The 17,207-nt window shown below is 54.9% G+C and overlaps 1 protein-coding gene across 1 annotated transcript; it reads right to left on the bottom strand.

The window, feature by feature from the left end:
• Positions 1-974: 974 nt before the first annotated feature.
• MFGE8 (milk fat globule EGF and factor V/VIII domain containing) lies at positions 975-15,106 on the bottom strand. The gene is made up of 9 exons (XM_027089075.1): positions 14,963-15,106; positions 12,120-12,248; positions 11,602-11,733; positions 9,233-9,414; positions 8,658-8,813; positions 7,826-7,970; positions 3,122-3,306; positions 1,842-1,997; positions 975-1,720 (listed from the first exon to the last, which is right to left on the bottom strand). The coding sequence occupies exons 1-9, from the start codon at positions 15,033-15,035 to the stop codon at positions 1,583-1,585; spliced, it is 1,296 nt and encodes a 431-aa protein (XP_026944876.1). The 5' UTR covers positions 15,036-15,106; the 3' UTR covers positions 975-1,582.
• Positions 15,107-17,207: the final 2,101 nt, after the last annotated feature.

The raw sequence follows: 17,207 nt of genomic DNA, 5'->3' as shown, positions 1-17,207 counted from the left end.
GTGGGGAGCCCCACAAACCCAGTTCATTCAGAGACCACAGCCTGGGCCTTTTATTCCATCCCTGCCCAGCCAAGAAGCCCTGGCAACAGGAGCTCTTGGGGGGCGGGGGTGGAGCCACTTCCAGACTAACATCTCTGATGAACTTCCAACAAAGCCACACCCTCCCTTTGGCAGCCACGTGGCCAGATCTGCTGCCTAGAGGTGCCTATGTGTACAAAGGCATGGCTCCCAAAGTCTGTTCTGGAAAATCCATCTTGTGTCCCAAGGCACTGAATACTAGGGTGGTTTCATATGCCCTTTCCCAGCTAGTCAGTCCCTCTTTTATCTGCAAGCCCCACTTCCAGATCACTGGCCTGCACTGCCTCCCACTGGCCACCTCCTGATGGCCCCTGCATGGTGTGAGGAGGTGGGGGGAGAGGGGTACCCCTGGAGCTCTCCTCCCAGCCCTGGAGTGGAGTTGCCAGTGGCCTCTCAGGAACCAGTGTGCTGGGCCAGGAACGCCCCACCCACTTGGCAGAGCCCTGGCCCCTCCCATCCCACGCTGTACCCCATCCTGGGGCTCCTGCAGCTCTGAAAGCAGCCCAGGTTCACTGAGTTTCTAATAGTTTCTCCAGCCCACCGCTCCAGTTGCAGAGAAAATGGCAATTGCCGCAGGGGAAAACCAGCAGCCTCTGCCTGTCTTCCTGGCGTGGGAAGGGAGCAAAGGCATTTGTGAAGACAGCCTCTGCATAGGCCCCGCCCCAGGCACTCACCTGGCAGCAGCGATGGCCCTGGGGCTGCATGGGTCTGGAGGAGGAGAATTGAGGGGAAGAGTCCTGGCCCCTCCAGTGGGACCCCCCCCCCCAGTAGTCTCCTCCCTCTCTATAGTCGGGCAGGTGACACAAGAATGCTGGGACTCGGGGAGGACTCAGGGTGGGGACACCAGCCCAAGTCAAAGCCCATTTTGACGGAGCAACGATGAACCACAGCGAGAGTTCAGGGGGTGATATAAATATATTTTGAAAGCTGCCTGTGTACTCAGGGGTGAAGAACCAGCACAGAGGGCCGCCCAGGCCCAGCCACTTCCTCCCCCATTTCTCCACAGACCCACCCCACCCGCTTCTGTCTCCCTCTAGGCTAGGAGGAGGGTCAAGAGGGGTGTCCAGGGAGATGAGGGGGAAGTGTCGGGGGGCTAGGTGGAAGCAGCAGAGTGGCAGCATCATGCCCCAGGGCTGAGGGGCAGGAGACCAGCACTCTCCAGCTTGGGGCCTCAGGGCCTATTCCTCCAGGGTCTTGGGAATGGGGGGTGTGGGAGAGGCGCTACGGAGGACCCACGCGCCCTACTTCGCCCTTCCCTGTCCATCCCAGACCTACTCAACTCCCACCGTGCCTAAGAAAATGGGATGGCGTGAGGGGTAGGCACCATGGGCACGTGGGAGGGGGAGGGAGGGAGGGAGGGAGAGACGACTGAAACCCCCGCCCCCAGGTCAGCTACAATCAGGAGGACGGGTGGAAAAGGCAGCAGGTCCCCAGAAGGCCAGGAGAACCAGGAAAGGGGCAGGTGCCCCCACGGCCCTTGCGGTCACTGCAGCCGGGCCTACCACTAACAGCCCAGCAGCTCCACGCGAAGGGTGATGCGGTTGTGCCAGGCCACAGGCAGGATGCGCACAAAGCGAGCCAGGAAAGGCGCCTCAAACATGTTCTTCTTGTGGGAATTATTGTCCATGTTGCCAGGGAAGATCTAGAGACACAGAGGGGGTCAGGAGGGCCCCAGAGCCAGCCTTCCTCCCCTTAGGGCCCCGGATCCCACTCGCAGGGCATCCCTGGAGTGGGGAGGGAAGGACAGCTGAACACACACTCACCTTGCTTTCCACGGCCCCCTGGTCCCTGTACTCAGTCCAGTTCACACCATCGTCACCATAGGCCACCTTGTAGGCTGCCACATATTGGATGTGGCCAAAGTCTCGTGCCCCCTGGGTGATGATGCCAGTCACTCGCTTCTGAGAGCCCAGGTCAATCTACAGGAAAAAAAAAAAAAATCCACCCCATCTTCTTTGCTTGGACCATCTCCAGTAAGGTGGGAAAAGGCAGACACACTGGGGCATACAATCTAGTCTTGGAAAAACTACTTCACTTGGCAGAGCCTCAGTTTTCCATCTATAAAATGGGCATAAATAATTCCACTTACTTTGTCAGACACTGTTAAGCACTTTGATGCAATGAAGCTCAGATTTCAGAGCCTGGGCTCCAGCCAACTCACTGCCAACCCCTCATAGGATAGGAACAGGGACAGGGGAGGCCATAGCCTACAGGGACATGAACTGCTCCTGAGGCCCCTGCAGGGCTGTCCACAGCCTGACATTGGTCCTGAGGACTCCAAAGGCAGGCAGCTCCTCACAGAACCCAGCCCCACAGGCTAATGTGCTTGTTGGGGCCTAGAGATGCCCCTCCTGCCCCCCAGTTCCCTGCCCATCCCAGGGAGCCTGCCGGCTGCCCCTGGGCAGGCAGTGCGAAGACCCAGGCTGCAAACCCAACTCACTGCCAACAAGCGGGTGAACCCCAGGCAAATCCTCACCCTGCTGGGACCCAGTTTCCTCATCTATAAAATGAGTGGATGCTCTGGTTTTCCATGACTCTCCTGTGCTTCCCAATTTCAGTGAAATCCAAGGGCTGTCACATGGTGTGTTCTCAGACAGCGAGTTAGAGAGCATCCTCTGAGTGCAGGCAGAGAAATCCTGAGGTGTCCCTCCTCCATCCTGCCCTGCTGTACGTGGGCTCAGCCTTATCACCCTGTGGCAGCCAATGGAGGTGGCCCTACCCCTACACACACACACACACACACACACACACACACACACACACACACACACACACACACTCTCACCACCTGGGGCTGGGGGCCTTGGTGGAAGCAGCACTGAGCTCCCCCACCATCCCCCCCTCTGGAGTTACAGAATCAGGAGAAAGGTGGGGATATGAGAGGAAGAAGGAGCAAAACCGAACACAAACAAGGCCGTGCAGAAACTCCCTCTTGGGGAGCAGAAGCCTGGGTTGGGCCAGGGTCATAGATCCAACAGCCCCACCCAAACCCACCCAACGCCAGCCTACCCCAGCCCTGCACCCCAGGGGGAGCCTGACCCACCTGAAGCCACTCAGAGGCACTGTTGGTCTGGGCGGTCCAGGCGTTGAACTTGCCCTGATTATCCAGCCGCGCATAGGAGGGATACCAGCTAAAGGCACTGAGGCCCCAGGTTTTGTAGAAGCTGGAGGCTGTGATCTGCTTGCTGGGGATGGTGTTGTCCTTCAGGCCTAGGGGTTCAGCGCATCCTGCCAACAAGGGGGGTGCTGTCACCCAGATCTGGGGTCCACAGCCTCCCAGGGGTGTGAGCGTGAGGTGGTGAAGGGGAAAGAACTCTGTGGCTCCTGACCGATCTCTGGCATCCTCTTAGACAACAGACGGAAGATCCTTCCACTTTTAGGGCCAACCATTCTATTTGCTTACTGACAGCCCCACCCACTCCTCAGCTCAGCTCCCACCCAGCGCCCCTCACTTGCTCTGCACAGATCACCCACCGCTCTTCTCCCTCTGCACCACGGCAGGCCCTGATCCACCACCTCCACCCTCCTTCAAGGCCTGACTCATGGGACACCTCCTCCAAGAAGCCTGCCCTGACCACCTCACTTGGGTGGGACTTCTCCCTTCTCTGGACTCACAGCACTTCCTCTCTGTCACTCCTACAGTACAGCTGCTATTCACACCGCTGAGTCCTGGGATAACCGTCAAGAGTGCTAATGACAATCATCTTACTGACTCAGTGCTGACTTCAGTCATTTAATCTACCACACAAAAACCGGAACGAAGAGGATATTAGTAACCCCATTCCACAGATGAGAAAACTGAGGCTGAGAGACATTAAGCATTGTGCCCAAGTCTCACACACACACACACACACACACACACACACACTCCTAATCACCATGTCACACTGTGACACTATCTCCACCATTCCTGCACCAACCCAGAGCCGTGAAGGCCTGCCTGGTGGTGACCCAGCGATGAGCAGGACAATATTCCTGCTCTCTAGCAGGTGGAAGCAGAAAAGTCAGAATTCCTGGGGCTCAGGAACAACCCTGTATCCCTGCCCCACAGCCCCTCCCAGAGGGCCTTCACACACTCACTACCTGGCATGCTGTCAGAGAGGCCTGGGAGGGCTACCTGAGAAGCTGGCCTTGGTTTCACTCAGGCCTGCTCCAAACACTCAGGAATGTGCTGGCTGTTCTGCACCTGCAGGTGGCCAGAACAGTTGGGAACGGGCAGGAGATAAAACTCCCAAAAGAACGATGGGCGTGTCTCACACGTGGCAGAATCACCGCTGTACAACTGCCTGTCCCTTTGCAAAGTCAGGAGTGGGAGAGTGGGCTTGGAAAGTCATGGCTCCATCTGGGAGCTGACTATAGAACCCAGTGCTTTTCCTCACTGTCTCCCCACACGCTCACTCCCCTGCCAGTAAAGACATTTGCCTCCAGAGTGTGCTGATGCCGACCAATCGTACCATCTCCTCGTGACGGTGGTGCACCAGGTAACCTCTACCCTGCTCCCACAAAGAGAGGCTGCTGGGCTGGGAGGTGGCTCATCCCACGGCTCCAGGCCTGGAGGGCCATGAGACCGGCCCAAGGCTGGAACACTCTGCAGAGGACACCAAGGCATCATTTGCCCACAGTGGACCCTTCTACAGATCATCTGCCTCCAGCAGTTCATGCCCCCATCGCTTACGGCATGTCAGACAGCCTTCCACATAAAATGCCCTGGGCAGGGTGCCAAGCCGAGAGCAGGACTGTCAGCTCCACCACTCGCTATGCGACCCTGGGAAGTCCCTCCCCTCTCTGGTCCTCAGACTCCCCATCTATAAAATGAGGTACCAGAGCAGTGCTTCTCACAGATCACCTGGGGACCTTGTTAATATGAGGATTCTGTCTCAGAAAGTCAAGGGTGGGGCTGGGAGTTTGCATTTCTACAAGCTCCCAGGTGATGCTCATCCTGCTGGTCCATGGAGCTCACTTTAGTAGAAGGCTCTAATCTGCCCAATCCATTGACCCCACCACCCTGATCCAAGCCACCTTATCTTCCCACATGTCTCTCCCCTCACTCACAGTGGCCCTCTGCCCCCATTCTCCCTATACAGCCTAAGGGAGCTCTTCTAGACCCAACTCTAACCGTGTCCTAGTAGCACTCCCTCCACAATGGCTGCCCCTTGTTCTCAGGATAAAGACCTGAATCCTTAAAATGGTCTACGTGGCCCCTGCCTGGTCCGTCTCTGCCTACCTCTCTAGCCTCATCACCCACCAAGCTACCCCTCATTCTCTAGGCTCCAGCTCCATTGGCCTCCCTTCTATCCTTCACATGCCCCAGGGCCTTCGCATGTGTCAATTCCTTGCCTGGGATGCCCTTTCCAAGTTCTTCACGCGGCTTGATCTCCATCATTCAAGCCTCTACTCAAACGCCATCCAACACAGTAGTCCCCATGCCGTTCCCTCTCTTCACCCCAAGTCACCCTCATCACATCTCCCTCTAATGTTTCCTTCATAGTTCTTGCTGCTATCTGACCTTTCTTTTATTTGATCCTTGTTTCACATCAGCCTCCCTCATTAGAATGCAATTTCCATGAGGTCAGGGATCTCACCAATATTGCTCCCTAGAGCCAGGCACTCAGGAGGAGCTTAATAAATATCTTAATAAATGTCTATCTACTGAGTTAAGTAACTAATCAATTCACCAAGGACACCTTGCCCGCTGGTAAGAGAAATCCTGGTGCAGGGCATGCCCAGAAATGCCCAGACCTCAGCCCCACGCATGTGCACACAGGCACACACCAACACTCTCTCCAGGTGACCGGAATGCCTACAAGGGAAAGGAGATGGTCCAGTCCTTGAGGGAAGCAGACAGAAAAACTTCACTTCCTCGGCTTGCCAGACTCACCCTCTCTTGGCCTTGGAGGTAACCGGCTGTGACAGGCCTAGGCTGGAAATTAGCCAAAGGATTCAGATTATGACAGTGAGTAGTGAGGGACTCCAGGGAGAGGATCCCAGGGTGGGGGGCCCCAGACCTGTCTATGTCCTTTACCAATCGCCTGAATTTCCTTTTAGCAAAAGGCAGTCTTTAACTCCCCACTTAAAACAGTTAGGCTTGGGGGACTTCCCTGGTGGTCCAGTAGTTAAGACTCCATGCTCCCCATGCAGGGGGCCTGAGTTCGATCCCTGGTCGGGGAACTAGATCCCACATGCATGCTGCAACTAAGGATCCCGCATGCCGCAACTAAGACCTGGTGCAGCCAAAATAAATAAATATTTTTAAAAAAAAGAACAGTTAGGCTCAAAAAGCAGTGACCCTGGGAGCAAGAATATGCTGGCTCAAGTACATACTTAAAAAAAAAGACTAAACCCAGACAGTCACTGAACTGAGCTCTGAGTGGTATTGGGCAGTAACTAAAATGGGATAACAGAAAGAGGTGCCACAGTGGGTGGAAGGGGGAGCAGAGGGTGGGTCTTGGGTTAAGATGAGAAAGAGCACCTCTGCTCTGCAGCTCTGCCTAGTGAGCCCTACAGTTCTGCCGGTGGCCAGCAGGTGGCACTGTGGCTGCAAAAAGAGGGAAATATCCAGGCCTCAGAGAAGGCAAGGCTGAGCTGAGCTGGGCAGACAAGGCCCTCAGCCCAACCTCTGCACCCTGACCTCTCCAGTGGTTAGATTTTTTATGACTCAGTAGAAACCTATCCCCTTCTGGCCCCCCATCCCTCCATCTGAGAATCTCTCCGGAAAGAGCAACAAGAATCACCATCCCCAGGCTTCCCTGGTGGCGCAGTGGTTCAGAGTCCGCCTGCCAATGCAGGGGACACGGGTTCGTGCCCCGGTCCGGGAGGATCCCACATGCCGCAGAGCGGCTGGGCCCGTGAGCCATGGCCGCTGAGCCTGCGCATCCAGAACCTGTGCCCCGCAACGGGAGAGGCCGCAACAGTGAGAGGCCCGCGTACCCCAAAAAAAAAAAAAAAAAAAAAAAGAATCACCATCCCCAGGGGACTTCCCTGGAGGTCCAGTGGTTAAGACTTCACCTTCCAATGCAGGGGGTGCAGGTTCGAACCCTGGTGCAGGTTCGAACCCTGGTCAGGGAACACCTGCCTCTCAGCCATAAAACCAAAACATAAAACAGAAGCAATATAGTAACAAAATCAATAAAAACTTTAAAAATTGTCCTCTTTAAAAAAAAAAGCACCATCTCCAGCCCTATGACCCTAGAAGTCCCCATGTTTCTCTTGAATGCAGGCTACAGGTTTGGGGGAAGAAACAGTGGATGGGTAGGTGTCAGAAGCCCAGGAATTCAGACCAACTTTTAATACCTACCAGCTGTGTGCCCCTGATAAACAATTTATCTGGGCCTCATTTTCCTCATTCATTCATTCACTCACTCATCCATCAATATTTACTGAGTGCCTATGAGCCAGGCTCTATTCTAGGCACTGGGAACGCAGCAGTGAACAAAACAAACTCCTTGCCCTCGTGGAACTGACATCTGCAAAACAGAACTAATGCTACATGTTCTAGAAGCTCAAGGAACCAATCAGAGTTAAGTGAAAATATTTTGAAAATTGAAGTGGTGTCTTTTTTCCTCTACCAATCAGCAAAGAGCAAACACCTGGGCAGGACTGCTGATGGCCAGATGATCCCTCTTGTGGCCATCTCCTGTGACAGCCCAGGTTCCCGGGCCTTGCTGCCACCCTACTCAGCTCAGCTTGGCTGAGAAAAGAGCGGGCAGGGAAAGCCAACTCCGAGGATTACAGAGCCTCCAGCACTCACCATTCAACTCACAGCCAAGGAGCTCAAAGCGAAGGGTGCAGCCCCGGTGGCAGATCACGGGCACCAGTCTCACATACTGCACCTCCAGAGGGGTTTCAAACAGGTTGACCTTCAGGCCGCTGTTGTCCACATTACCCATAAATATCTAGGAGAGAAGAGGCAGACTGGAGGAGTGGGTCAGTGTGGGCAGTCCCACTTCCTGGGGTGGTCTCCCCTTCCTCTTTGGGCCCGGAGGCAGAGGTGGGCTTAGCAGAGCCAGGAGGGGCTCAGCCCTTCCTCTGGCCACCTCACAGCCCTCAACACAGATTCCCTTTTTCAGATCTTCCTTGGTCACCATGGGGCCTGGGCATAAAGCCCCGTCTTTCGCACAGGGCCACCTATGATCTATAGGGTGCCTCTGTGCAAATTAGGAAAAGGTACTCCTTTCTCAAAAGACATTTTTATAACAATTTTCCCACAGATAGAAGTACACAAACATGACGTGAATGGTGCTGACTTAGTAATGACACCAGTATACAACCTGTATGACTGTACATGGTATCCCTGACGGCTCTGAATGCATCCCATATCCACCACTACCGCCACCCTCAGCGAGTCACTGAACCTTTTTGAGTCTCACTATTCCTATCTATAAAGTGGGGCTATTACTTTTAACCACAGAGCACGGGCACAATCTGGGTTTCCCAAATTCTTCAAACCAAGATACACCTGAAAACCCACCTCATGGCCAATCACCCAGGGCGCTCTCACCTCATTGGGGGCCCTCAAACGGCGCTGGAGCCCCAGGGGTTGCTGACCACAGCCCTTCTTTAGGGCTCACGACAAACCTCACCTTATCTCCTGACTCCCCTGCGCCCTGGATGAACTGGAACTTGCGCCCATTGGTGCTGTAGGCCACCTTGAAAGTCTTCAGGTACTCGGCACTGCCTGCGCGGCTAGCACCCTGCGTCACCACACCCGTCACCCGCATCTTCCGCATCAGGTTCACCTGGACCAGGACAGGAAGGACAGAACCCCTATCTCCCAGGTTCTTTTCACCGCCATCACTCCCCAGCCCAGAAGGAGAACAACCCAAGCAAGACAAATAAGGGCGGCTTTCTCATCTGGCCCTCTCCAGGCTTTGGGCCCAGTGCTCAGGGAAGCGCACAAGGACAAGCTTCCAGAGGCCTCGTACAGTGCAAAGAGCCCCTCTACGGCCTAGCGTTCACTCCCCTTCATCCTGCCCACGCACTCCAGGCCCCCCAAAGCTGCCCTCTACTTAAAGCTACTTCACCCATGGGAACCTGCTACCATGCTACCTGGATCCCGGTTATGAATCCTCCCGTGGTGACCCCCAAATGCAGGTGCACTCATCCCATCTTCTTCATTCCCATCACGCTACGCACCCCTGAGCCGTCCCTTCCATACCTGGATCCAGGGGCTTCTGTCGTAGTTGCTGGATGTCCATGCGTTGACAATGCCCGTGAGGTGCAGGCGGGCCAGATACGGGGCCCAGCGCTGCAAACCCATGAAACCCAAGTGCATGGACGAGGCGGAGATCTGGGAGTCGGCGATAGCGCCCGTCTCCATGCCCAGCGGCGAGGTGCAGACTGAGGGGGGAGGGGGCAGTCAGAGGGCCACCCGAGCATGCGGGGCCCAGAGGACACAAGAACAAGACAGTGTGGCCTCTGCCGGGGACCCAGAGCAGAGACCACGAAGGGACAACGAAGGCCAAGGAGATACCAAGACAAGGTGCACAGTGAGGAAGAGAGGGGCCGGGCAGAGTCACTGGGGGTTGGGACCCTGGGCTGCCAGAAGGTTCTAGGGCAGGCCGGCACTCATGGTACTGCCATGACTGGCAGCTGGTGTCCCCCCACCAGGCTGCAGGAGGTGGTCTCGTTCTTACAGGATATGGAGCAGCAATTATTCGAGGAGGGGGGTGGGCTGCTGAGTGAATAGCAGCGTGGCCTCCTCTTCCTTCGTGCCCCCGCCCCATCAGGAGGACCGCCACACCCAGCCCGGTCCCTGGTTCCCCCAGGAGGATGGCTGCGGAAGAAGCGACGCCTCAGACAGCAGTGAACATTACTCGTACTGCACATAAAGCAAGAAGCACATCTGCCTGGAGGTTTCTAGAATCCCACTGGCAGGAGTTTTCTGGATGGGGTGTGAGTGCCATTCTGTTTTCCCTCATACCCTTTGCCCCTTCTAGCTACTGGTCCTGACCCAGCCATCTGGGAAGATGCCCCTGGCCAAGCGATGTGGTCCTTGGGGGCCGAGCCTGTGTGCCTGGGGCTCAGCTCCCAAGCAGAGAACCCGGGACAGATCCACTCTTATTCCAAAATCCCAGGCTCACGCCAAGCTCGGTGTCTGACATTCTCGCAGGGAGAGTGAGGCACAAGGGAGGCCATACACCCGAGATCAGAGCCGGCCACTGGCTGAGCAGAGACCTGAAGCCAGGTCTGCTCTGCTCTGTCCTCACAGCCCCCATGCCCACACCCAGAGGGCCCCAAACGTGCATTCTTTGGGCCTGTGGGGTCCTGGTGGGCTCCAAGGAAACACACCATGTAACAGATAAGGAGGGGCTGCAAAGGTCTCTCTGGGGGTGTTCCTCCAGCTTTGTGGTCACCTCCTGCCTTCTGCCCCAGGTGCTGGACAGACCCCAGGCCGAGAAGCAGAAGGAGGCTAGATGAGTAATCCCCACTCAGGCACACCCAGGGTTACCTGGGCTCCCAGCAGCGTAATTAGTGGGCCCACCTGGCCCCACCCAGGGCTCTGTCAGCTTTGGCGACCCCGCCCCCCCGCATTCCTCCACCCAGTATCTCAGACACGTCGGCCTCAGCCCAGGGCCCAGGGCCCAGGCCCTCGGGGCTGTCTCCTCTAAGATGAAGGGCGACACAGGCACTTCATCTGCTCTCCCCAGGAGCCAGCTCCCACCGGGCTGGCCCTGCCCTCCCTCCTCCTCCCAGAGCCCAGCCCCACATCTGCCTACAGCAGGAGCACCTGCCCCCTGCCCGCAGGGCTCAGTGACAGAGCCACCGGACTGCAGACGTCTGGCACCGCCACCCCTAGTCCCCCTACCCCTGCACCTAGACATGACCTTGTCGCCCCACAGCAAGTGAGGAAGAGTCCTGGGTTGTGGGAGGGACCCCAGCCAGGCCAGGAGGGAGACGGCGTGCACAATGCTGGCCAGGTCTGCCGGGTACCCGCCCAGCACCGGTCTGTGGCCACGTGGATGACCAAGCAGGCCAGGCGGGTCAGCCCCTCTGCACACGCAGGGCCTCTGAGCGCCTGACCGTGAAGGGATGACCCAGCCTGCCCAGGCCTCTCCCTCTTCCCAGAGCTCTGTGATGAAGCCAGAGATCAGACCTGGGCCAGAACTGTCAGACCCTGAGGCTCAAACCTTATTAACTAACCTCCTGGGCCCCAAAAGATTAAGAATCTGTTGGTTTTCCCCTCTTGGTAGAAAAATGTCAAGACTTTACCCTAATGCTGTGTGTCTGATTCATGGTGACATAAAATAACACTCCCACGACCTCTGGGGTTACCACCAGCCCTCACTCCCCTGCAGAGACATCAGGCCTGGCCTGCAGTCCCAGGAGAGAGGGCCAGGCAGGAAGAAGCCTGGGGAGGGACAACAGGGTCCCCCGCTCCTCCCCCACACACCACCCCGGCCTAACTGAGGCTCTGTCCACTTCCTCAATGCACCCTGACCCAGGAATAAGGCCAGCACACTGCCTGGGCTGCCAGGACTGTGGCTCAGGGTCTGCCCCCTGGAACAGGCACCCCCAGATACTCACCAATCTCACAGTGGATGCCTGTGTAGCCATGAGGGCACTCGCAGATGTACTGGGTGAAGACATCCCCTCGGTGGAAGTCGTCAATCACCTGGCATTCGGCATCATTGTGGCAGGGATTTGGGGAACAGGGACCTGGGGAGAGGGAGGCAGGTGAGATGGGCAGGTGATCAGGAAGGAGCTGGGGACAGGCAGAAGCAGATGGGCCAAGCCCAAAAGGACCCTCCGCCCAAACTTGGCCCACTGCCCGCTTCCCCCAACCATCTCGTCCCTCCCCCCTCCCAATCTGCCCGATGGGGCCTGGGCCAGCCTGGAGCCAAGAAGGGTCACGGGTAGGTGAGTCAGCCCAAGTGAAGGAAGCACCCAGCTTTCCAAGTGGCCTGGGAGCTTCCAGGGAAAAGCTGGCGGGCAACAGGAGGGATGCTGGAGACCAGTGTCCACTTCGGGAGGAGCTCAGCCCGGCAGCCTGGGCTGCAACTGGGAGCCAGTGGGAAGTGGCAGGTATGTCCCAGGGCGGGTACCTCTCTCAGTCTCATTGCATATGAGGCCCGTGAAGCCTTCAGGGCAGAGGCAGTGGAAGGGGGGTTTTCTGTCCTGGTCCAACAAGCAGGTCCCACCATGCAGGCACTGGCTGGAGTCACAGAAGTCACCTGCAATAACAGTTCTGAGTCAGGAACAAGTCGTTCATTGAGTAAATATCTGGGGGGCCAACTACCATGTACGTCCTGGGCCCCTGAGACAGAGAAATCAGATGCAGTCTAGGCCTCAAGAAGCCAGAGGAAAGCGGCAGACAAGTCACCACATAATGAAGAGGGGCCATGAGCTCTGACGGAAGCCTGCATGAGGGGCCAGCGGAGGATGGTTTCTGCCAGGGAGCAGGATGTTTCAGAGGTGGGGACATTTGAGCTAGTTTAAAAGTCAGAGAGGGAGGGACTTCCCTGGCGGTCCAGTGGTTAAGACTCTGTGCTTCCAATGCAGGAGGCACAGGTTCGATCCCTTGTCAGGGAACTAAGATCCCACATGCCCTGTGGCATGGCCAAAAAAAAAAAAAAAAAGTCAGAGTGGGAGGGTGTCAGGCTGGGGAATGAGGAAAGAACTTTCTTCAGAAAAGCAGAAGCACAGAGGACATGGTATGCTGGAGAACAGTAAGACATCGCTGAAAAGGGAGACTGGTAGGGACTCTTAAGAATGACAAGTTTAGACTTTTCAGCCTGCAGAACAAGGGCTCTTAACCTTCCTTTAGTCTCCCCACCATTGTCCACCAGGAAAAAAAAGTCAGAGATTCTCAAGCATGAGGTGGGAGTGGGGAAGCCATTTCTTAGTTGGGGATGGAGAATGTCAAGCAAAGGCCATCTGCAGAGATGTGGATGCGCTGCCCAGGGTGGGGAGGCTTCCTGTAGCTACACAAAGATCCCTCTGGCTCTGTGTGGAAACAGGACGGGAGCAGGTGAGGTAGGAAACCAGGAGAGCATCAGGGAGGCTGTCACAGGCCTCCTGGTAAGACAGGAAGTCAGGCGAAGGGGTGAGGAAGAAGGACAGATTTGAGAAAAACTGGACAACGAGCAGAGGTGGGAAGAGGGCTAGAGAGGACATCACAGCTTCCGGCTGGGGCCCTGGCTGACAGATGTGCACTGTTAGCCTGTCCCCAATCCCTTGACTCGAGTGAACTTCAGCCCACTAGGTCAGCCAGGCCTGCAGAGCACCTTCTAGCTGACCTTAGCATCCCAGAAGGGCTGCCTCAGACCCCACACCCAAACCCGTCATTTGGGGTAAAACATGGGACATCTTTTTTCCTCACTGCAGAGTCAAGCCATCCCAGGCTGGAGGCCCTCCTGAGATCCCAAAGCTCCAGAGACCAGGGCGGGGGCTCCAGGGAAGGGAACACTGTCAATGAGCAATGGAGGCCTCAGAGCTCCACCTCAGCGTGGGCCTCGGGAGCTTAAGGAGGCTCCCAATGAGCTATTAGTCACTGGCTTTAAATAGCAGGTTAATCCCCTCCCTGACCTGACAGGCGGTGGGCACTGCCACGGCAGAGGCTTGAGAATGGCCAGAGCCCTGGGCTCCCGACCAGGCAAGGTCCAACTCCCCTCTCTCCCCCTCCCAAAGTGCCCTCTCCCTGTACTGCTCCAGGGCAAAGCAGGTGAGTGGGCAAAAGGGAAAGGGAAAGGTCTCCCCTATCTGGCAGGCCCTTGACTGACTCACCTGTGCACTGCAGCTGTGGTACTTCCCCCTTCCCACAAAGCCAGGTCACCCTCCACAAAACCGCCTTTGGGATTTCAGTGTCCTACCCTCTTTGGGAGATTTCCCCAGGGACATTTTGCCAGGGCTCAGGCTCTGGGGCCAGAGAGGAGTGGCAAGGGACTTGTAAGACCCAGCCAGCACTCCATGTCTCAAGGGAGCTTGGAGAGGCCTCAGGCTTCCACTCCAAGCCTGGGGGTCAGACTGGCGCCGGACGGCACAGCCAGGGCTCATCTGGGACCCACCCACCCACCCCCAACTTGCTTCAACCAATCCTATTTCTATGAGAAAATGATGGAGGGGGTGCCTGAAGAGTCTTTGCCATCTCCCCCCACCCCGTGGGCACCCTTTCCTCAGCCCACTGTGAAGCAAATAGGGCATCCCCATGACCACCCTGCTGGAGGCCCAGCTGCCAGCACGATGCATCCTAGGCGGAGGAGGAGGACCAAGGAAGATAAAGCAGCAGCCCAAGGCCGCAGGGGGAGGGGGGTAGTCAGGAGCCGCCACCTCAGGAGGGAGCCCTTTTCCAAGTCCCTCCCCAGGCTCCTTGCCCCCTCTTGGGTCCCAGCTGGAGGCCCTTCCATTCCACCAACTCCCCAGCCCTTCGCTTATCTGACCAGACACCTACTTTGAAGCAGAGGATAAAATTCCAGTGAACTGACCAGCCGCCAGGGCTGGGAAGGGAGTTACCAGGGAAAGTTGGCTGGAGAAGGCTTATCAATACAAGAGTCCTAGAAACTTTCTGGTGGAAGGAGCGCGCGAGTCAGACACAGTTCAATGGCCTCATTTTACAGATGGGAAAAGAGAGGCCCAACACAGCGGATTCCTTTGTTCTGTGTAAGCCACATCCCTGGGGGAGGCTGGGCTGTCACCCAGTGTCCCGAGTCCCCGCCCAGCGCTCAAGCCTCTATCACCGGCCAAAAGCCCTCCGGCGCGGAGACAGCAGGAGAGGCCGAAAGCATCCCCGCCTCCCTCCCGGGTGCAGCCGGAGCGGTCACCCCTCCGCTTGGCGCCGGTTCTTTGACCAAGTTTGTAAACAGTGGAAGTAGAGGGAGGGCGCGGCGGCGAACTTCCGAGCGGCGCGGAGAGGAGGGGCGACGGCGAGAGGGCGGCGCGATCGACTCACCGGAGAAGGCGAAGAGTCCCGAGGCGCAGAGGAGCGCGCCGCAGAGCGCGGCCAGCACACGGGGACACGGCATGGTGTGGAGATGCGGGCCCGAGACCCGGCGCTCGGGCTGTTCAGACCCGGCGGTTCTCACTCCTTCTCCTGGACGGGAATAAATCAGGCAGCGCAGCACCTCCCACTGGGCCACGTGCTCCGCCCAGGCCCGCCAGAGGCGGACTCGGGGCGGGGCTCCGCGGCTGGGAGGGGATGGAGGGGAACCGAGGGCTCCGCGGCCACCCACTCCAGCTCCGGCCACGCCCGGCATCCCGCGTGGTGTTGGTGGTGACCAGGCCCTGAGTCCTGAGTCGACTGGGCTAGAAAGGGCTCAGAAGGAATTGTTTGTTCTTTGCTTTTTGATTTTTTAACTGTTGGCTTCAGAAAATATGCTAAACCTTATTCATAATAAGAAAAATGCAAATTACGAGTACCATGTTTCAGTTATCAGATTGGCAAGTATCAAATTATTAGCGCACTGTTAGTGCGAGGCTACGGGAACAGGCTCAAGGGAGAAAATGTAAACTGGTTCAAGTTATCAAGAGAGCTGTGTGGTAGTATCTATGAAAATGACAAATGCTGAGACAGTAAGACCTAGCAATTCCACTTACAGGAATTCACTCTACCAAAACACACGTATAAAATGACATACACAACGATATCATAGTATATCGTAGCGGCATCCTTTGAAATGGTAAGAGACTAAAAAAAAAAAAGGAATCAGCATACTTTTTCTGTAAAGGGCCACATAGAAAATACTTGAGGATTTTCAGGCCATAAAGTCTCTGGGGCAACTATTCACCTCGGCCCTTGTAGCGGGAAGGTACCTCAATATTCCAGGAAATGAGCATAGCAGTTGCTAAAGGGGAAGGTAAGCAGGGTGTCAGGGTGGGAAGAGACTTGCTTGTCATGGTTGACTCTTTCCTAAATGATTCTTTTTTATCGTGTGCAGATATTACATATTTACAAAAAATAATAATAATTTTAATAATAGTGTTCTAGTCAGACTAGACACAGGAAAAAAAAAAAAAAAGAGCAGCCAGATATCTCCCCTACCAGGTATGTTGATACCTAAGTTGGGACTAGAGTCAGACATAACTACTGGCAGGAGGCCCTTCTTAAAACTATTCAGAAGGAAAATCACTACCTATTATCAACTCAATAGCCACAGAAAATGCATTTGGTGAAAAACCCCTTCATGATAAAACAATCAACAAACCAGGAGTAAAAGGGAGCTTTCTCACCTGATATAGAATATCTATGAAAAACTCACAACTAATATCATGCTTAATGGTGAAAGACTGAATGTTTCCCCTACAATCAGCAACAAGATAAAGAGATCTGCTCTCACCCCTTCTATTCAACACTGCAATGAACGTTCTAGCCAGGACAATTAGGCAAGAAGTAGAAATAAAAGACATGGAGGTTGGAAAGGAAGAAGTAACACTATCTCTGTCTCTATTCACAGATGACACACTCATATATAGAAAAATCTAAAGAATCCACACACCAAAAAAAAAAGTCTATTAAAACCAATAAATGAGTTGAGCGAGGTCACAGGATACAAGGTTAGTGTACAAAAATCTTGTGTAGTTTTTACACGGGAAATGAACAATACAAAAATGTGATTAGAGTTCAGTGGGATGGTATCTCCTTGGCCTGAATACTTTCTTACCCAGTACTAGATAATTTCAGGTCTTAGTGCTGCAAAGACAGCACAACAATATGGTGTGATTTGAATAAGGAGGAGGAAAGGAGGACATGTTTAAACAGGGTGGCCCAGAAAGGCCTCTTTAAAAAGGTAATTTTCACACTGACCCTGAATAAGAAGCCAGCCTTAGAAGGATCTGAGGAAGCAAAAGCTCTGAGAAAGGAACAGAACAGAGATCTCAGAAATTGGCCACAATGTATACACCGATATGGTCAACTGAATTTTGACAAAGGTGCCATGGGAATACAATGGAAAAAGGATGGTTCTTTCAATTAATGGTACTGGAAGAATCAGATGTCTATATGCCAAAAAAATAATAAAAACAAAGTTAAACTTCACATCTTATACAAAATTTAACTCAAAATGGATCATAGACCTAACTCTAAAACGGAAAACGATAAAACTTCTAGAAGAAAGTCTGCATGACTTCTGTTGGGGTGATGAGCTTGAAATGCAATACTAAAAGCAGGATCCATGAAAGAAAAATTGATAAGTTGGACT

Source organism: Aethalodelphis obliquidens, unplaced genomic scaffold (genome assembly GCF_003676395.1).
Source record: "Aethalodelphis obliquidens isolate GAN/ISIS:26980383/991018 unplaced genomic scaffold, ASM367639v1 scaffold65, whole genome shotgun sequence".
NCBI classification, from domain to species: domain Eukaryota; kingdom Metazoa; phylum Chordata; class Mammalia; order Artiodactyla; family Delphinidae; genus Aethalodelphis; species Aethalodelphis obliquidens.
This window is presented reverse-complemented; position numbering and strand designations above follow the sequence as displayed.